The sequence below is a fragment of the Puma concolor genome, chromosome A1 (assembly GCF_028749965.1).
Source record: "Puma concolor isolate L17-30 chromosome A1, mPumCon1.1.hap2, whole genome shotgun sequence".
NCBI lineage: Eukaryota > Metazoa > Chordata > Mammalia > Carnivora > Felidae > Puma > Puma concolor.
Genome location: NC_141667.1, coordinates 223,103,216 through 223,121,218, shown reverse-complemented (window position 1 = coordinate 223,121,218; position 18,003 = coordinate 223,103,216). Strand labels below are relative to the sequence as shown.

The window sequence follows — 18,003 nt, the reverse complement described above, 5'->3', positions numbered from 1 at the left end:
CTACAAGGCTCATCAGGACAGTATAGTACTGGCACAAGAACAGACACAGACCAAGGAATAGAATAGAGAACCCAGAATTGGACCCACAAATGTATGGCCAACTAATCTTTGACAAAGCAGGAAAGAGTATACAATGGAAAGAAGAGGCTTTTTTTTTTTTTTAAATGTTTATTCATTTTTGAGAAACAGAGAGAGACAGAGCATGAGCGGGAGAGGGGCAGAGAGAGAGGGAGACACAGAATCCGAAGCAGGCTCCAGGCTCTGAGCTGTCAGCACAGAGCCCGATGCAGGGCTTGAACTCACAGACTGTGAGATCATGACCTGAGCTAAAGTCAGACGCTCAACCAACTGAGCCACCCAGGCGCCCCGAAAAGAGTCTCTTTAGCAAATCGTGCTGGGAGAACTGGATAGCAACATGCAGAAGAATGAAACTAGACCGCTTTCTTACACCACACACAAAAATAACTCAAAATGGATGCAAGACCTAAATGTGAGACAGGAAGCCATCAAAACCTTAGAAGAGAAAACAGGCAACAATCTCTTTGACCTCAGGCACAATAATTTCTTGCTCAACACATCTCTAAAGGCAAGGGAAATAAAAGCAAAAATAAACTATTGGGACCTCATCAAGATAAATATCTTCTGCACTGCAAAGGAAACAATCAACAAAACTAAAAGGCAACCAACAGAATGGGAACAGATATTTGTAAATGACACATCAGATAAAAGTTAGTATCCAAAATCTATAACAAACTTACCAAACCCAACACCCAAAAAGCAAACGACCCAGTGAAGAAATGGGCAGAAGATATGAATAGACACTTTTCCAAATAAGATCACCAGATGGCCAACAGACACATGAAAAGATGTTCAACACCAGTCATCATCAGGGAAATATAAATCAAAACCACACTGAGATACCACCTCATACCAGTAAGAGTGGCTAAAATTAACAATTCAGGAAACAACAGATGTTGGCAAGGATGTGAAGAAAATGGGAACCCTCTTGCACTTTTGGTGGGAATGCAAACTGGTGCAGCCAGTCTGGAAAGCAGTGTGGAGGTTCTTCAAAAAATTAAAAATAGAACTACCTTATGACCCAGCAATAACTCTACAAGAACTTATCCAAAGGATACAGGAGTGCTGATTCATAGGCATACATGTACCCCCATGTTTATAGCAGTGCTTTCAACAATAGCCAATTTATGGAAAAAGCCCAAATGTCTATCAACTGATGAATGGATAAAGAAGATATGGTTTATATATACAATGAAATACTACTTAGCAATGAGAAAGAATGAAATCCTGTCACTTGTAGCAACATAGATGGAACTGGAGGGTATTATGCTAAATGAAATAAGTCAGAGAAAGACAGATATCATATCATTTCACTCATAAATGGAACTTGAGAAACTTAACAGAAGGCCACAGGGGAAAGAAAGGGGAAAAAACAGTTTCAAACAGAGAGTGAGACAGACCATAAGAGACTTTTAAATACAGAGAACAAACTGAAGGTTGATGGTGAGGGGGAGGGAATGGGTGATGGGCATTGAGGAGTGCACTTGGTGGGATGAGCACTGGGTGTTGTATGTAAGTGATGAATCATGGGAATCTACCCCCAAACCAAGAGCACACGGTATACACCGTTAGCTAACTTGACAATAAATTATATATATTAAAAAAATGTTTATTAAAAAAAAAAGATATCCCATGTCCATGGATTGGAATGATTAACACTGTTAAAAAGTCTACACTACTCAAAGCAATCTATAGATTCAATTCAATCTATCAAAATTCTGACAGCATTTTTCACAGAAATAGAAAAAAAAATCCAAAAATTTGCACAGAACTAAAGACTCCAAACAGCCAAAAAATCTTGAGGGGAAAAGAACAAAGTTGAAGTCATTCCTGATTTCAAACAATTTTACAAAGCTAGGGTAATCAAAACAGTATGGTGTTGGCATAAAAAACACATAGATCAATGGAACAGAATAGAGAGCCCAAAGATAAACTCATTATATATAGTCAAATTTCAGGAAAGGAGCCACAAAAACTTGTGTTGAGAAAACTCTATAGCTACATGTAAATGAATGAAACTGGACCCCCTATCTTATGCTATACACATAACTCAACTCAAAATAGATTAAAGACTTGAATACCTGAAACCATAAAACTCCTAGAAGAAAACATAGGAAGTAAGCACCTTGACATTGGTCCTGGCAGTAAGTTTTTGAACGACACTAAAAACAAAGACAACAAAAGCAAAACCAAACAAGTGGAACTACATCAAACTGAAAAACTTCTGTGCAGCAAAGAAAACCATCAAGAAAATGAAAATGCAACCCATGCAATAGAAGAAAATACTTGTAAACCACATAACACATAAAAGGTTTATATCCAAAATATTCAAGGGACTCATTCAACTCAATAGGAAAAACCCAAATAACCTAATTAAAAAATAGGCAAGGGGTGCCTGGGTGGCTCAGTCAGTTAAGCATCTGACTTCGGCTCAGGTCATGATCTTGTAGTTCATGAGTTCGAGCCCCGCGTCAGGCTCTGTGCTGACAGCTCGGAGCCTGGAGCCTGCTTCAGATTCTGTGTCTCCCTCTCCCTCTGCCCCTCCCCCGCTCACATTCTGTCTCTCTCTCAAAAATAAATATTAAAAAAATTTTTTAAATAGGCAAAAGACTGAAATAAACATTTATTCAAAGACCTACAAATGGACAACAGGTACATAAAAAGGTGTTCAACATAATTAATCATCATAAAGGAAATGCAAATCAAAACCACAATGAGATCACATCATACCTGTTTATCAAGAAGACTAGAGATAACAAATGCTGGTGAGGATACAGAGAAGAGGAAACCTTTGTACTGTTGGTGAAATGTAAACTGGTACAACCACTATGGAAAGCAGTATGGGGGTTCCTCAAAAAAATAAAAATAAAACTACAATATGATCCAGTAATCTCACTTCTGGGTATACCTCCAAAGGAAATGAAATTATTATCTCACACAATTATACGTACTTCCATGTTCATTGAAACATTATTCAAAATAGCCAAGATATGAAAGCTTAACTCTTCACTGATACACAATGGACAAAGAAAATGTGGTATATACATAAATAAAAATGGAGCAATACTCAACCTTAAAGGAATTTTCACCATTTGTAATGACATGGATGAACCTGGAGTAACGAGGCAAAAAGAATTACAAAGTCATAGGATGCTCACACCCAAGTTTGAGTAAACAAAATCAGGTAAATAAGTATAGAGGGGGCAGGGCCAAGCCCCCCAGGATAGACAGGGAGGGGCAAAGGCCCCTGTGCAAAGGTATTAGGTATTCAGGGCAAAAATGTCTGGCAATTTAGTACTGTAGCAGAAAGCTGCTTTCACTGGAAGGAAGGACCAAAATAGGGAAACAGGTAAATAGGGCTATAGACAGCTGTGGGTGAAGCTGCCCAGAGAGAGCTAATTAGCAAAAGAAAGGTGCCTTGTTAACCCTGAGGCAGCATGTTCTCTGTCTTATCCCCTGGGCTGGCTAAGTAAACAGACCTGGAGCCTCCTGTTTGCAGTTATCATCCAACTGCCCGGAGGGGCCAGGATTTTGGCTTATATTGACCCAAACCCCTAACACCGTCTCTCTTCAAAACCCCCTTTCCCTCCTGCCCATGAGTTAATGTTCACAGATTCATTGTCTCTTTGTGCACACCCATCACGTTTGCAAGTAAGATGAATTAGGGTGTGAGGACCTAATGTATAATTGGTGACTATAGTTGATAACACTATATTGTATAATTAAAATTTGCTAACAGAAGTTAAATGATCTCACACATAAAGTAAATATGTGAGGTGATGGCTAGGAATAATCCTTTCACAATGTATAGCAGATCATCATTTTGTACATTTTAAATATCTTATATTTTTGTCAATTATACCTTCATAAAGGTGGAAAAAGGTTTTAAATGCATATGTAGTTTTATTAACTAGGAAATATATTCATGATATGTCATTAAGTAATAAAGTTATTTTTTTTTAAATGTGTGATTGGGGCACCTGGGTGACTCAGTTCAGAGTCCGAATTGGGCTCAGGTCATAATCTCAGGGCTCGTGGGTTTGAGCCCTGTGTTGGGCTCTGTGCTGACAGCTCAGAGCCTGGAGCCTGTATCTCCTCTCTCTCTACTCCTCCACCTCCCCCTCTCAAAAATAATAAAATGTTAAAAATATTTTGAAAGAATGTGTGATTTAGTACCTAGAAACAAAAAATGTATATACCTAAAAAACTAGAAGGGTATGTATCAGATTAAGAATGACTATTTGTGGATAGACTTATTGCTTATATTTTCTGATTTTGCTATAATGAACTTGTGTTCTTTTGGTTGTTTTATTTTTAAGAGCACCATTGCACTTATCTAAAACAGGCAAAAAGTAACTTGCTGATAGGTATGGTATTGCCTGGTTCTCCTTTCAGAGAGACCTTAGAAGATAATGTTGCCTGGCAATTTTAAAATACAAAGTTGTAGCGCTTTATAGCACATTCATTCGACAGTTTTCTGAGTGCTTCATGGCTCCAGATATGCCAGAGCAAAGAAGAAACAACCCCTGTGATCCCAGTTCAGGATGCAGGTGGCACCCACATTAGGAGATAGTTGTGTTTTGTTAGTTTTTAAAGACTTTACTTTTAAAACATTTTTATCTTAACAGCAAAATTAAGATGATGGTACAGAGATTTCCAATATGCCCCATCCCCACATGTGCATTGCCTACTCTATTAGCAACATCGTCCACCAGAATAGTACATTTGTTATCCACCGACATATTATGATCAATGTGCATAATTTCTGGTTCACTTTTGAGGCTGTACATCCTATAGGTATGGACAAATGTATAATGACATGGATCCATCATTATAATATCATACAGAGTATTTTCACTGCCCTCAAAATCCTGTGTGTTTCTCCTATTTATCCTTACCCCCCTTTTTGAATATTAGCATAAAACTTAATTACGGTGCTTCAGAGTTTTCGAAGCACTTTCACCAACATTTTTTTCCACTTTTACTGTTAATTTTTTATTATACAATTCTCAGTAAGATAGAAACCTCCAATAGTATTACCACCAGTTTACAGATGAAGAAACAAGTTTGAAGAGGTTTAGGGACTTTCCAAGCATCGAAACCAGCTCTTATTACAAATCCAAGACCATCCCTTAAGTCAAAATCATCAGTGTTTCTCACAGGGAGTACTGCAAATACCTCCTTTCCCTATATAGTAAACTTTTGTAATATTAAAAAAACACAAAGAAAACCACCCCCAAATCTATTTTATTTGGAGTTGGGTGGGAAGAAGAAAATGCTTGCCTTGCTCAATCTATCCGAATTTTCAATCCCATTGCAGAATAAGTGTAGCTAATATGTAGACATGTAACACATCCACTGCCTATTCTCATATCATCAAAAAAAGGAATGCCAAGTTATTTTCTGGAAATACGTTTTGGAGAAAATGGATAATTTGGTGATTAAGGAAACAGATAAAGACTAACCATGATACGGAGACCTATGTACCACCCAGGGTCCTATAATGAGGAATCTGAACTGAGACCAGGTCATCTGTAGGCTTCTTGTTGGCCAAACTATTCAGATGTCCCTAAGGGAGGGAGCAACTAGGCCAACTAAGGAGAGATTCCCAAGACTGAGATTCTGCCCATGGGAAACTAGATGAAGAAAAATTCAAACTGAATTCCACATCCCTACAGGTTTCGATCAGACACAGTTGCATCAGCTTAGCTCTGTACCTCTTACAATACACCAGAATACTTCCTGTGTTCTTGTAAAGTAATCCCACTGTGTGCTGTGGTTACGGGCTTCCTTCCTTCCTTGATTTACTTAAAGTATGTACCAGTGTATCACTATGTGATGATGAGCTATACTTTTATTTTTGGCATCATTTTCCTAAATATTTTCATTAAGTACAACTTTGGCTATATTAAAAATTGGTTTAGAATACTTACTAATATTTTCTTAGAAATCCAGTTTCTGCATAAGGAGAACAGGGTTATAGATACTACCTAGCAAGAGACTTTGTTCCAGGGACATATTAAAATCAAATATCTAAATAAATAGAGCTGGCTAGGCAAACTGCCTGACATAGAGTATATATTCAATAAATGCTGACTTCTGTCACTACCCCAGTCCATAAAATTCATGTGACATACTCCAGGACCCTTAAGTGGCAGAGTAAACTCTCCATTGAAGACCCATGATGAAAGAAGTCATGAAAATGAAAAATCATGGATTTCCAAGGAAGATGGTGGAGTAGGGGGATTCTAGGCTCACCAGGTCTCACAGATAAACCTAAATAACACCCACATCAGTATACATAACCCAGAAAACAACCTGAAGACTGGAAGAACAAACTCTTCACAGCTAAATGTAGAGAAGAGGCCATGTTGAAAAGGGCAGAAACATGGTTGGAAGTCAAAGTGACCTACAAGACTGTCCTTAGGAGGGAAGGACATCATGGTCACAAAGGGAGAGGAGCAGACCTCATACCAGGCACCCCCAGGCATGGGGGACCTGCACTGGGAAGACAAATCCCCATAACATTTGTCTTTGAAAACCAGAGGAGACTAACTTTTGAATTTTTATAATCAGTGGGGCTTAACACCTGAAACTTTAAAAACCAGCAGGCTTAGCTCAGAGAGGTGGAAGGCTATAGGAACCTGAGTCCTCACCCTTAAAGAGACAGTGTAACAAACAGCATGACTGAGGTACAGCATAGAAGCAGCAGTTTGAAAAACACCTAAGGAATACAGGAACGACATTTGTTTGCTAATATCAGAGCTTGTGTTGGAGGGGGTGGGGATCTTTAGGAGAACAAAAGAATTGGCAGGTACCGTATCATCCCCTACTCCCCAACCTAGCTATATGGACAGCTGCAGAAACCAGCACAGTGCAAACACTCTATACCCAGCTGTGCACTCTACACCCACACTCTTGTGGACCTGCCCCCTCCACCCTAGCCTCGCCAAGAGTTTTCCAGAAGTTCCCCTACCACAGGTGAAAACCACATACCTTGCTGGCACTATATAACACACCCCTATATTTTCCTGCAGACCCACTTCATCCAACATGCCCTGGGCAGGCGTCCATCTAAAGAGGATGTGAGAGTGAGAAAGCAGCCCCAGCAGGGGCCAGCACCTTCCCAAAGCAACTACTGCCCTGGAGAAAGGGGAAGAAAACCAAACCCACATACAGTCAGACTGCGGCCACAGCGTTAGGCTGCAGGCAGACATCTGGTCTGACTTCAAGCTCTGCCCCCCAAAGAAAGCAGCTCAGGAAATAACACTGGGAGAGCATCCTGCAATTTGGTGCTACTGCATCTCTGGCAAATGCCTGGTCTGACTGAACTCAAGCCTAAGGTGGCCCCAGACTGGCCCACTAAGAACATAGGCAACAAACCCTGCCCGCAAAAGGCAAAGAGTCACTGCAGACATCTGGATTGAAGTCACAATAGTAGAGTATACACAACACACCTAGGAGGCACCCCTGAAACAACAACAGATTCTGATGAAAAGGGGACATTGCATTTCAGGGCACTAAAGGACCTCTTCATAGGGCCACTACTTTCAAGAGCAGGGGACACAGCTCAATTGCCAATCACATAGAAACAGAGACAGACAAAATGAAGAGACAAAGGAATAGGTCCCCAAACAAAGAAGAAGACAAAATCACAGCAAGAGAGATAAATGAAAAAGAGATAAGTAACATGCCTGATAGAGAATTTAAAGTCATGGTCATGAAGATATTCACTGGACTTGAGAAAGGAGTGAAAGACCTCAGTGAGACCCTCAATAAAGGGATAGAAAACATAAAACAGAACCAATCAGGGTTAAAGAACTCAACTGAAATTAAAAATACCCTATAGGGAATAAATAGATTAGAGGAAGGAGAAGAATCGATCAGCAACCTGGAGGACAAAGTAATAGAAAATAGTCAAGCTGAACATGAGAGAGGAAAAAAAAAAAAAACAATAATAAGAAACGAGAATATATTAAGAGAACCCAGAAACACCATCAAGCATAACAACATCCACATTATAGGGATCCCAGAAGGAAAAAGAAAGAGGGAGAAAATTTGAGTAAATAGCTGAATACTTCCCTAACCTGGGGAAGGAAACAGAAATCCAGATAAAGACGACACAGAGAGCCCCCAACAAAATCAACCCAAGGAGTTACACACCAAGACACATAGTCATTTCATGGCAAAAAGTAGTGATAAAGAGAGAATTTTAAACGCAGCAAAAGAAGACAGTTACATACAAGGAAAATTCCATAAGGCTATCAGCTGATTTTTCAGCAGAAACTTTGCAGACCAGAAGAGATTGGCATGATATATTCAAAGTCCTGAAAGGGAAAGATGTGCAGCCAAGAATTCTTTATCCAGCAAGGCTATCATTCAGGATAGAAGAAGAGATAAAGAGTTTCTCAGACAAAAACTAAAGGACCTCTCCAAGAAATATTAAAGGAGACACTTTGAAAGCAAAGGAAAGACTGTAAGTGAGAGTATAAAAAGTAGGAAACACAAAAGCAGTAAATATGAGCATATCTGTAAAAAACAGGTGAGGATTCACAAAATAGAATGTAAAGTAGGACACCATATTCCTAAAATGGTGGGGGGGTAGGGGAGGAATAAAGAATGGGTTCAAACTTGAGCAACCATCAACTTAATATAGATTACAATATTACAGAAGAGGATATATAGAAACCTAATGATAAACACACATACAAATGCTGATTCCAAGGGGCATGTGCATCCCAATGTTTACAGCAGCACGATCAACAATAGGCAAATTATGGAAAGAGCCCAAATGTCCATCAACTGATGAATGGATAAAGAAGACGTGGTGTGTGTGTGTGTGTATATAATGGAATGCTACTCAGTGATCAAATAGAATGCATTCTTGCCATTTGCAACAATGTGGTTGGAACTAGAGTGTATTATGCTAAGTGAAATAAGTCAGAGAGAACACAAGTATCATGACTTCACTCATATGTGGAATTTAAGAAACAAAACAGATTAACATGGGGAAGGGAAGGAAAAAGAAGATAAAAACAGAGGTAAACCAACCATAAGAGACTCTTAAATACAGAGAACAAACTGAGGGTTGCTGGAGGGGAGGTAGGTGGGAGGATGGGCTAAATGGGTGATGGGCATTAAGGAGGGCACTTGTTGGGATGAACACTGGGTGTTATCTGGAAGTGATGAATCACTAAATTCTACTCCTGAAACCAATATTGCACTATGTTAACTAACTTGAATTTAAATAAGTTAAAAAATTAAAAAATTTAAAAACCAGTTATAGCTATGCAAAAAATAAAGAGAAAGTATCCTGAGTATATCACTAAAGAAAGACACAAAAGCAGGAAAGAGCAGGGGAAGAAAAGATTTTTTTTAAAAAAATCACAAAAACAACCACAAAACAAGTAAGAAAATGGCAATAAATACATATCAATAATTACTTTGAATGTATGGCCAAACACTCCAAAAGAGATAGGGTGACAGAGCAGATTAAAACAAGACCCATCTGCCTGTCAGACACCATTTCAGACCTAAAGACATCTGCAGATTGAATGTGAGTGGGGAGAAATATTTATCATGTAAATGGATGTCAAAAGAAAGGGGTAGCAATACTTAAAAAGAGTATTTTTCCCTATATAAGTTTTTATTTAAATTCCAGTTAGTTAAGATGCAGTATAATACTAGACTCAGGAGTCCAATATAGTGATTCAGCACTTCCATACATCACCTGCTGTTCATCAAAACGATTGCACCCCTGGGATGCCTGGGTGGCTCTGTTGGTTAAGTGGCCGACTTTGGCTCAGGTCATGATCTCAAGATTCATGAGTTTGAGCCCCACACCGGCATCTGTGCTGACAGCTCAGAGCCTGGAGCCTGCTTCAGAGTCTATGTCTCCTTCTCTCTCTGCCCCTACTCTGCTTATGCTCTGTCTCTCAAAAAAAATAAACATAAACTTTTGTTTAAAAGTGCACTCCTTAATCCCCACTACCTATTTAACCCACCCACCCCCACCTCCCATCTGGTAACCATCAGTTTGTTCTGTAAAGAGTCTGTTTCTTGGCTTGCTTCTCTTTTTCCCCCCTTTGCTCGTTTGTTTTGTTTCTTAAATTCCATATATGAGTGAGATCATATGGTATTTATCTTTCTCTAACTGACTTATCTCACTTAGCATAATACTCTCTAGCTCCTTCCATGTTGTTACAAATGGCAAGATTGCATTCTTTTTGATGGCCAAGTAATATTCCAACACCACACACACACACACACACACACACACACACACACACACACACTCTTTATCCATTCATCAATCTATGGATACTTGGGCTGCTTCCATATCTTGGCTATTATAAATAATGTTGCTATAAATATCAGGAGGCATGTATCTCTTCGAATTGGTATTTTTGTATTCTTTGGGTAAATACCTAGTAGTGCAATTGCTGGATCATATGGTAGTTATACCTTTTGCAGAACCTCCATACTGTTTTCCAGAGTGGCTGCACTAGTATGCATTCCCATCTACCATGCAAGAAGGTTCCCCTTCCTCTACATCCTTACCAACACCTGATTGTTTCTTGTGTTGTTGATTTTAGCCACTCTGATAGGTGTGAGGTGGTATCTCATCATGGTGCTGATTTGCATTTTCCTGATGAATAATGTTGAGCATCTTTTCATATGTCTGCTGGCCATCTATAGGTCTTTTTTGGAAAATTACCATTCCTGTCTTCTACCTTTTTTATTTTTGTTTTTTAAATGTTTATTTATTTTGAGAGAGGGACAAAGGGCAAGAGCAAGCAGGGGAGAGGCAGAGAGAATCCCAAGCAGACTCCACCATCAGCACAGAGCCCAACACAGAGCTCAATCTCACAAACCAGGAGATCATGACCTGAGCTGAAATCAAGAGTTGGATGCTTAACATACTGAGCCACTCAGGCACTCCTGCCCATTTTTCAATTGGATTGTTTTTTGGGTGTTGAGTTGTATCAGTTATTTATATATTTTGGAAACTAACCCTTTATCACATATATCATTTGCAAATATCTTCTCCCATTCCATAGGCTGCCTTTTAGTTTTGTTGACTGTTTCCTTTGCTGTGCAGAAGCTTTCTATTTTGATGTATTCCCACAGTGAATTTTTGTTTTGGTTTCCCTTGCCTCAGGAGACATATCTAGAAAAATGTTGCTATGGCTGATGTTAATTAAGTTACTACCTGTATTCTCTTCTAGGACTTTTATAGGTTTCAGGTCTCACATCTAGGTCCTTAATCCATTTTGAATTTATTTTTTGTGAATGGTGTAAGAAAGTGGTCCATTTTCATTCTTTTGCATGATGCTGTCCAATCTTCCCAACACCATTTGTTGAAGAGACAGTCTTGGAAGAAATAGACTTTAAAACACAGACTGTAACAAGAGACAAAGAAGGACACTACATAATCATAACAGGAACAGTCTAAAGAGAAAATATAACAATTGTAAATATTTATGTACCAAACATGAAAGCATCCAAATATATAAAATAGTTAATAGCGAACATAAAGGAACCAATTGATACTAATACAACAATAGTAAGGGACTTTAACACCCACTTATATCAATGGACAAATCATCAAATCAAAAAAAATTAATGAGGAAACAGTGGCTTTAAACAACATACTGTACCAGATGGATTTAACAGATATATTCAGAATATCCCATCCTAAAACAGCAGAATACATATTCTTTTCAGGTGCACATGAAACATTCTCCAGGATAAACCACATATTAGGCCACAAAACTAGTCAACAAATTAGAAAATACCGAAGTCATAGTATGCATCTTTTCTGACCACAACACTATGAAACTAGAAGTCAACCACAAGAAAAAAATTAGGAAGAGCACAAATTCATGGAGGTTAAATAACATGCCACTAAATAATGAATGGGTCAGCCAAGAAGTCAAAGAGGAAATCAAATTAAAAAAATACATGAAGACCAATGGAAGTGAAAATACAATGAGTCAAAATTTCCAGATGCAACAAAAGCAATTGTAAGAGGGATATTTATAGCAATATGGTTCTACCTCAAGAAGCAAGAAAAATCTCAAACAACTTAACATTACACCTAAAGGAGCTAGGAGAAAAAGGAGCAAATAAAACTCCAAACCAGAAGAAAATAATAAAGATAAAAGAGGAAATAAATGATATAGAAACTAAAAATTGAACAGATCAATGAAACCAGGAGCTGGTTCTTTGAAAAGATCAACAAAACTGATAAACCTCTAGCCAGACTAATCAAAAGAAAAAAAAAGAAGAAGCGCAAATAAACAAAATCACAAATGAAAGAGGAGAAATAACCACCATAGAAACACAAATAATTGTAAGAGATTATTATGAAAAATTATATGCTGACAAACTGGATAACCCCCAAAAGATGGATAAATTTCTAGAAACATATAACCTACCAAAACCGAAGCAGGAAAAAATAGAAAACTTGAACAGACTGATTACCAACAATGAAATTGAATCAGCCATCAAAAAACTCCCAACAAACCAAAGTCCAGGACCAGAGAGTTTCACAGGAAAATTCTACCAGTTAAAGCAGACTAAATACCCCTTCTTCTCAAACTATTCCAAAAAACTGAAAATAAAGAAAAACTTCCAAATTCATTCTATGAGGCCAGTATTACCCTGATACCAAAAATCAGATAAAGACACCACAAAAAATGAGAACCACAGGTCAATATCTCTGATGAACATAGATGCAAAATCCTTAACAAAATACTAGCAAATCAAATCCAACAATACATGAAAAAATCATTCAACAATCAAGTGGGATTTATTCCCACAATGAAAGGGCGGTTCAATATTTGCAAACCGATCAACGTGAAACATCACATCAGTAAAAGAAAGGATAACAACAATATGATCATTTCCATAGGTGCAGAAAACGCATTTGGCAAAGTACAGCATCTGTTCATGATTAAAAACCCTCAACAGAGTAGGTTTAGAGGCAACATACCTCAACATCATAAAGGCCATATATGAAAACCCACAGCAAACATCATACTCAATGGTAAAAAACAGACTTTTTCCCCTGAGGTTAAGAATAAGACAAGGATGTCCACGCTCACCACTTTTATTCAACACAGTGTTGCAAGTCCTACCCACAGCCATCAGACAACAAAAAGAAATAAACGGCATCCAAATTGGTAAGGAAGAGGTAAAACTCTATTTGCAGATGACATGATACTATATAGAGAAAACCCTGAAGATTCCAACAAGAAAATACTAGAACTTATAAATTCAGTAAAGTCACAGTATACAAATCAATATATAGAAATCTGTTTCATATCTATATACTATTAATGAAGCAGCAGAAAGAAATTAAGAGAATAGTCCCATTTACAATTGCACCAAAAATCATAAGATACCTAGGAATAAACTTAAGAGATGACAGGTCTGTACTCTGAAAACTATAAAACACTGATAAAACAAATTGAAAAGGACACAAACAAATGAAAGATATTCTACGCTCATGGTTTGGAGGAAAAACATATTGTTAAAAATGTGTATATTTTTTTTAATAAATAAACTTTTAAAAATGTCTATATTATGCAAAGCAATTTACAGATTTAATGCAATCTTTATTAAAATATCAATAACATTTTTCACAGAACTAGAACAAACAAACCTAAAATTTGTATGGAACTACAAATAACCCCCAATAGTCAAAGCAATCCTGAAAAACAAAACTTGAGATATCACAACTCCAGATTTCAGGTTATATTGCAAAGCTATATAAACACACAGATCAACAGACAAAAATGGACACACAGATCAACAGAACAGAGAGGCCAAAAATAAACCCACAATTATATAGTCAATTAATCTTTGACAAAGGGGAAAGAATATACAATGGGGAAAAGACAGTCTCTTCAACAAATGGTGATGGGAAAACTGGACAGCTACATGCAAAAGAATGAAACTGGACCACTTTCTTATACCATTCACAAAAATAAATTCACAAGGGATCAAAGCATCAAAGTTCTAGAGGAGAACGCAGACACTAATTTCTGTGACATTGGCCATAGCAACATTTTTCGAAATATGTGTCCTCAGGCAAGAGAAACAAAAGAAAAAAATAAACTACTGGAATTACACTACAATAAAAAAATAAAATAAAAAAACTTTTGTACAGCAAAAAAAAAAACCATCAACAAACCAAAAAGGCAATCTAGGATATATCCGATAGGGGGTTAATATCCAAAATGTGTAAATAATGTATACAATTCAACATGCCCAAACAAATAATCAAATTAAAAATGGGGCAGAAAACTGCATCAGACTTCAACTCAGGTCGTGATCTCAGGGTTTGAGAGCTCAAGCCCTGCTTTTCTCTCTCCCCCTTCCCTTCTCCTCCCACCACTGGAATATTATTCAGCCATGTAAAAGGATGAAATCTTGTCATTTGTAATAATATGGGTTGATCTAGAGGGTATAATGCAAAGTGAAATAGTCAGAGAAAGATAAATACCCTAGGATTTCATTCATGTGGGGGATTTAAGATGCAAAACAAATGAACTAAGTAAAAAAGAGACAAACCAAAAAAGAAACCCTTAAATAGAGAATAAAATGATGGTTACCTGTGGCAGGAAGAGGGGGTCAGGTGAAATAGGTGAAAGGGATTAAAGAGTACACTTATCGGGATGGGCATTAAGTAATGATAGAATTATTGAATCACTATATTGCATACCTGAAACTAGTAACGCTGTATGTTTATACTGGAATTAAAAGAATTTAAAGGGAAAATTATGGATAATCTGAAGTATCTGTAGTCATTAGTTGGCCCTTTATGTTCCATGTAATCTTTGTCGAGACAGTAAAACAATTCCAACAGTGACCAGTTAATTTCCTCTTCAGCACTCCTCATTCTTCAACATTGACACAATATTAAATGGTTGAATAACATGGCCAGAAAAATCCCATGACTCTTTGTGCAGTTCAGACATACGTGGTTTCAAATATGTCTTCTTTCCTTGGCTCGAGTACACAGTAAAAATGCCTTCAGATCACAGCAATATCAAGTATTCTCAGTCAGATTACTTAGAAACAAGTCAAAACTAATTCCAATGAGCAAAAATTTAATCTGCAAAACATGTTCACATCTATTAGTCTCATTACTCATAGACAAAAATCCACAAAATGGGGAATCATAATACATCCAGCAAAAATGAGACAGGAATATAACTGAAGATTAACCAGTAGCCCTCATTTCTCTATTTTAAAGACTGATAAAATTTCAAAAGATATATTCACATTTTCAACCTAGAACATTTAAGTGTGGTAAATAGAAAAAAAAATTTTAAACATGGTACTTTTCTATATGAATTATTGTATGCCTTTCCCTCCCACACATTTTGATACCTTTCCATAGTTCTCCATTTTCTTCCTAGCTCAGAACAAGCCATATCTCCCCCCAAATAAGAGATTCATCAATAGCTCCCCTCCCCCAAGACTTCAATCTGATTTTCCTAATTCATCTGAAATTGATGTAAATCAATGTCTTCATCACCATCATTGTGCCTAGAAAGTTGGTCTAGCTTACTTTAAACACCAACGAATGAAAAAATATCATTAGAGACTTCCTACATGGAGCAGTGAGGTGATCAATTTATCTGAACAACAAAAACCCCTTGAATCTAAAATTTATAGTCAACATGACCTAACTCACAGAAAGCCCTAACTTTTTAGAACGAATTTTATTTTAGATCACTGTCCAGAAAATTCTATGTTGCCATGGATACCCCTGAGACTGAATTTCTCACCATCCCCCAATATATTATACCTTACCTTTCATTGGTGGCTTCATTAGAGATTCCTGATATGAATTCATCTAGATCATCTCTAAAGAATTAAAAATATGTATGATCAGACCCCAGTGGCTTCATAGCCAAACTTCTGTTTTAACTTAGCTTTGTTGTTGTTGTTGTTGTTGTTGTTGTTTGTTTTTTAGAATTCAACCAGCTCACAAATTGAAGACTCCCTGTAACTATTTGTAAATTAGTTATTTGGAAACTGGCATTTCCATTTTCCTTAGAAATGGTTTTTTTTTTTTAAATAGTAGTAATGAAAATCTCTGGCTTAACAAATCAAAAAAACCTAACAAATCAAGGCAAGTACAATTCTTTACTGCTAAATTCAATTCTCCTGAAACTGCACTGAGGTGGAATTTACTTCAAAATATAGCTTCATTTTGTAGGTATACAGCCTTTCAGCTTATTTCCTGATTATCAAGTTTCTTCACTGTATCCTTACTCTTCGTGTGTCATGTAAGTCTCTTCTGTTCCTGAGTTTGGTTCAAATAACTGCAAGCTTGAGTCAGGGGCTTCCTCAAATATAATGGTGGGTTTATATCTGAAACACCAGCTTCAGATGATTGTAAACCTCTGGAGGGAAAGGGGACAGACCAAGGTCTATGAGCTCCATCCTTTTCTGAGAGCTCCACAGTTACCTGTCCACTGCCACCTCTCGCTCAAATAATAGGATCCTCTCTTTACCTGCTCTACTCTAGCAGAGTCTCACACACATATATTATGAGAGTATCCTAAGAAACTCTGGCTTCTGGTTACTAAGGGTCATAAATTATGAGTAGGAAGTCTCCCTCTTCTGACATGTTCTTCCTTTTATCCCCCCGACTTAGACCCCAAAAGAAAGACAGTTATTTACAGAAGCTTACAGTCTCTTATGGAAACATCTTATTGCCACCAATGCTCTCTAATACCTTTCAGCACTCAGATCAGTCAAGTCAACTCACCCATGGTCATCACTGTTGTCAGAGGAATCCATAATTCTGCTAAAGGGTAAAAACATACAAAAAATAAATTCAGACATTCTGGAAAGCAATCAGTTTCTTCTTCCCGACAGAATTTTATGACAAGAAAAGTAAAATCATGAGGAAACATGACAAAATGACAGAAACATTGTCAGGGTACAGCAATGAGGCCTCTAAGATAGCCTCTTGGCTGTGTGTGTGTCTGCCCACTGGAAAGAGAAGGGAAGAATTAGGGGAGGTATAATTTTTGTGATTAAACCTCCTTCTCCATTTTGTCAACCATTCACATATTCTGGAATCAGTTTGGGAAATAGGAATGATCTGAGCAAAAGGATGGGGAGGGAGATCCAGATAATAACTAATGAAAGTATACAGAGATAAAGAAAATGCCACAACAATAAATATTCCAGTTTCAAGGACTAGTCCCTGATCACCATTTGGTAGAGAACAAACTAGTAGGTAGGTCAAGAATTGCCTAAATAATGGGGCACCTGGGTGGCTTCGTTGGTTAAGTGACTCCTGATTTCAACTCAGGTCATAATCTCATGGTCCATGAGATTGAGCCTGCATTGGGATCTGTGCTGACAGTGCAGGGCCTGCTTGGGATTCTCTCTCTCTCCCTCTCTCTCTCTCCCCCTTTCCCTATGCTCTCTCTCTCTCTCTCTCACTCAAAACAAACAAACAGGTATTCAGAATGGTTTCTTTTTCTCTCAATTCATTTTACGAAAAGGTATCTGGTTAAATTATCCAAAGTCAAGACTCCTCACCACCAAACCACTGGCTTGGATAACTTAATTTCTCTACAATTTAAATTTCTCATCTGTAAAATAAGACACAATGAAAATGCACTTTACATTTGTCCAGGTCATAAAATCATGCTGTATGTTCATCATATCACAAACATTACTGGTTTTTAGGCAGCCTTCCCTCTTCACCAAATGTTATACCAAAAATACCAATGTGACAAACAACATGGAAAAAAATCATAAATTTCAAAAACACTTCAAGATTCTCAAAGTACTAAATTTCCATAATTTCCTAGGAAATCTTGGATTCCTATCCATAGGAGAGTCTTCCTCCCAAAACTATAGAAGTCAAACTGAAGTATGGATTTA

General features: G+C 37.5%; 1 protein-coding gene across 5 annotated transcripts in view; it reads right to left on the bottom strand.

Annotated features, from left to right (window-relative positions):
- LOC112860835 (phosphatidylinositol 3,4,5-trisphosphate 3-phosphatase TPTE2-like) overlaps positions 1-18,003 on the bottom strand; it is a 199,435-nt gene that overhangs the window by 139,952 nt on the left and 41,480 nt on the right. For 2 of the 5 annotated variants that reach the window (XM_086712932.1, XM_086712954.1), the window contains exon 1: positions 11,291-11,497. The exons of 1 other annotated variant lie outside the window; for it this stretch is intronic. Coding sequence is in view for 2 of the 4 variants with exons in the window: in XM_086712927.1 (XP_086569053.1) it covers positions 15,907-15,960; positions 16,871-16,909 (93 nt within the window). In the remaining 2 variants the exon portion in view is untranslated. Of the gene's footprint in view, positions 1-11,290; positions 11,498-15,906; positions 15,961-16,870; positions 16,910-18,003 lie in introns of those variants that run through there. 2 more of the 5 variants (XM_086712927.1, XM_086712941.1) reach the window with 2 other exon arrangements.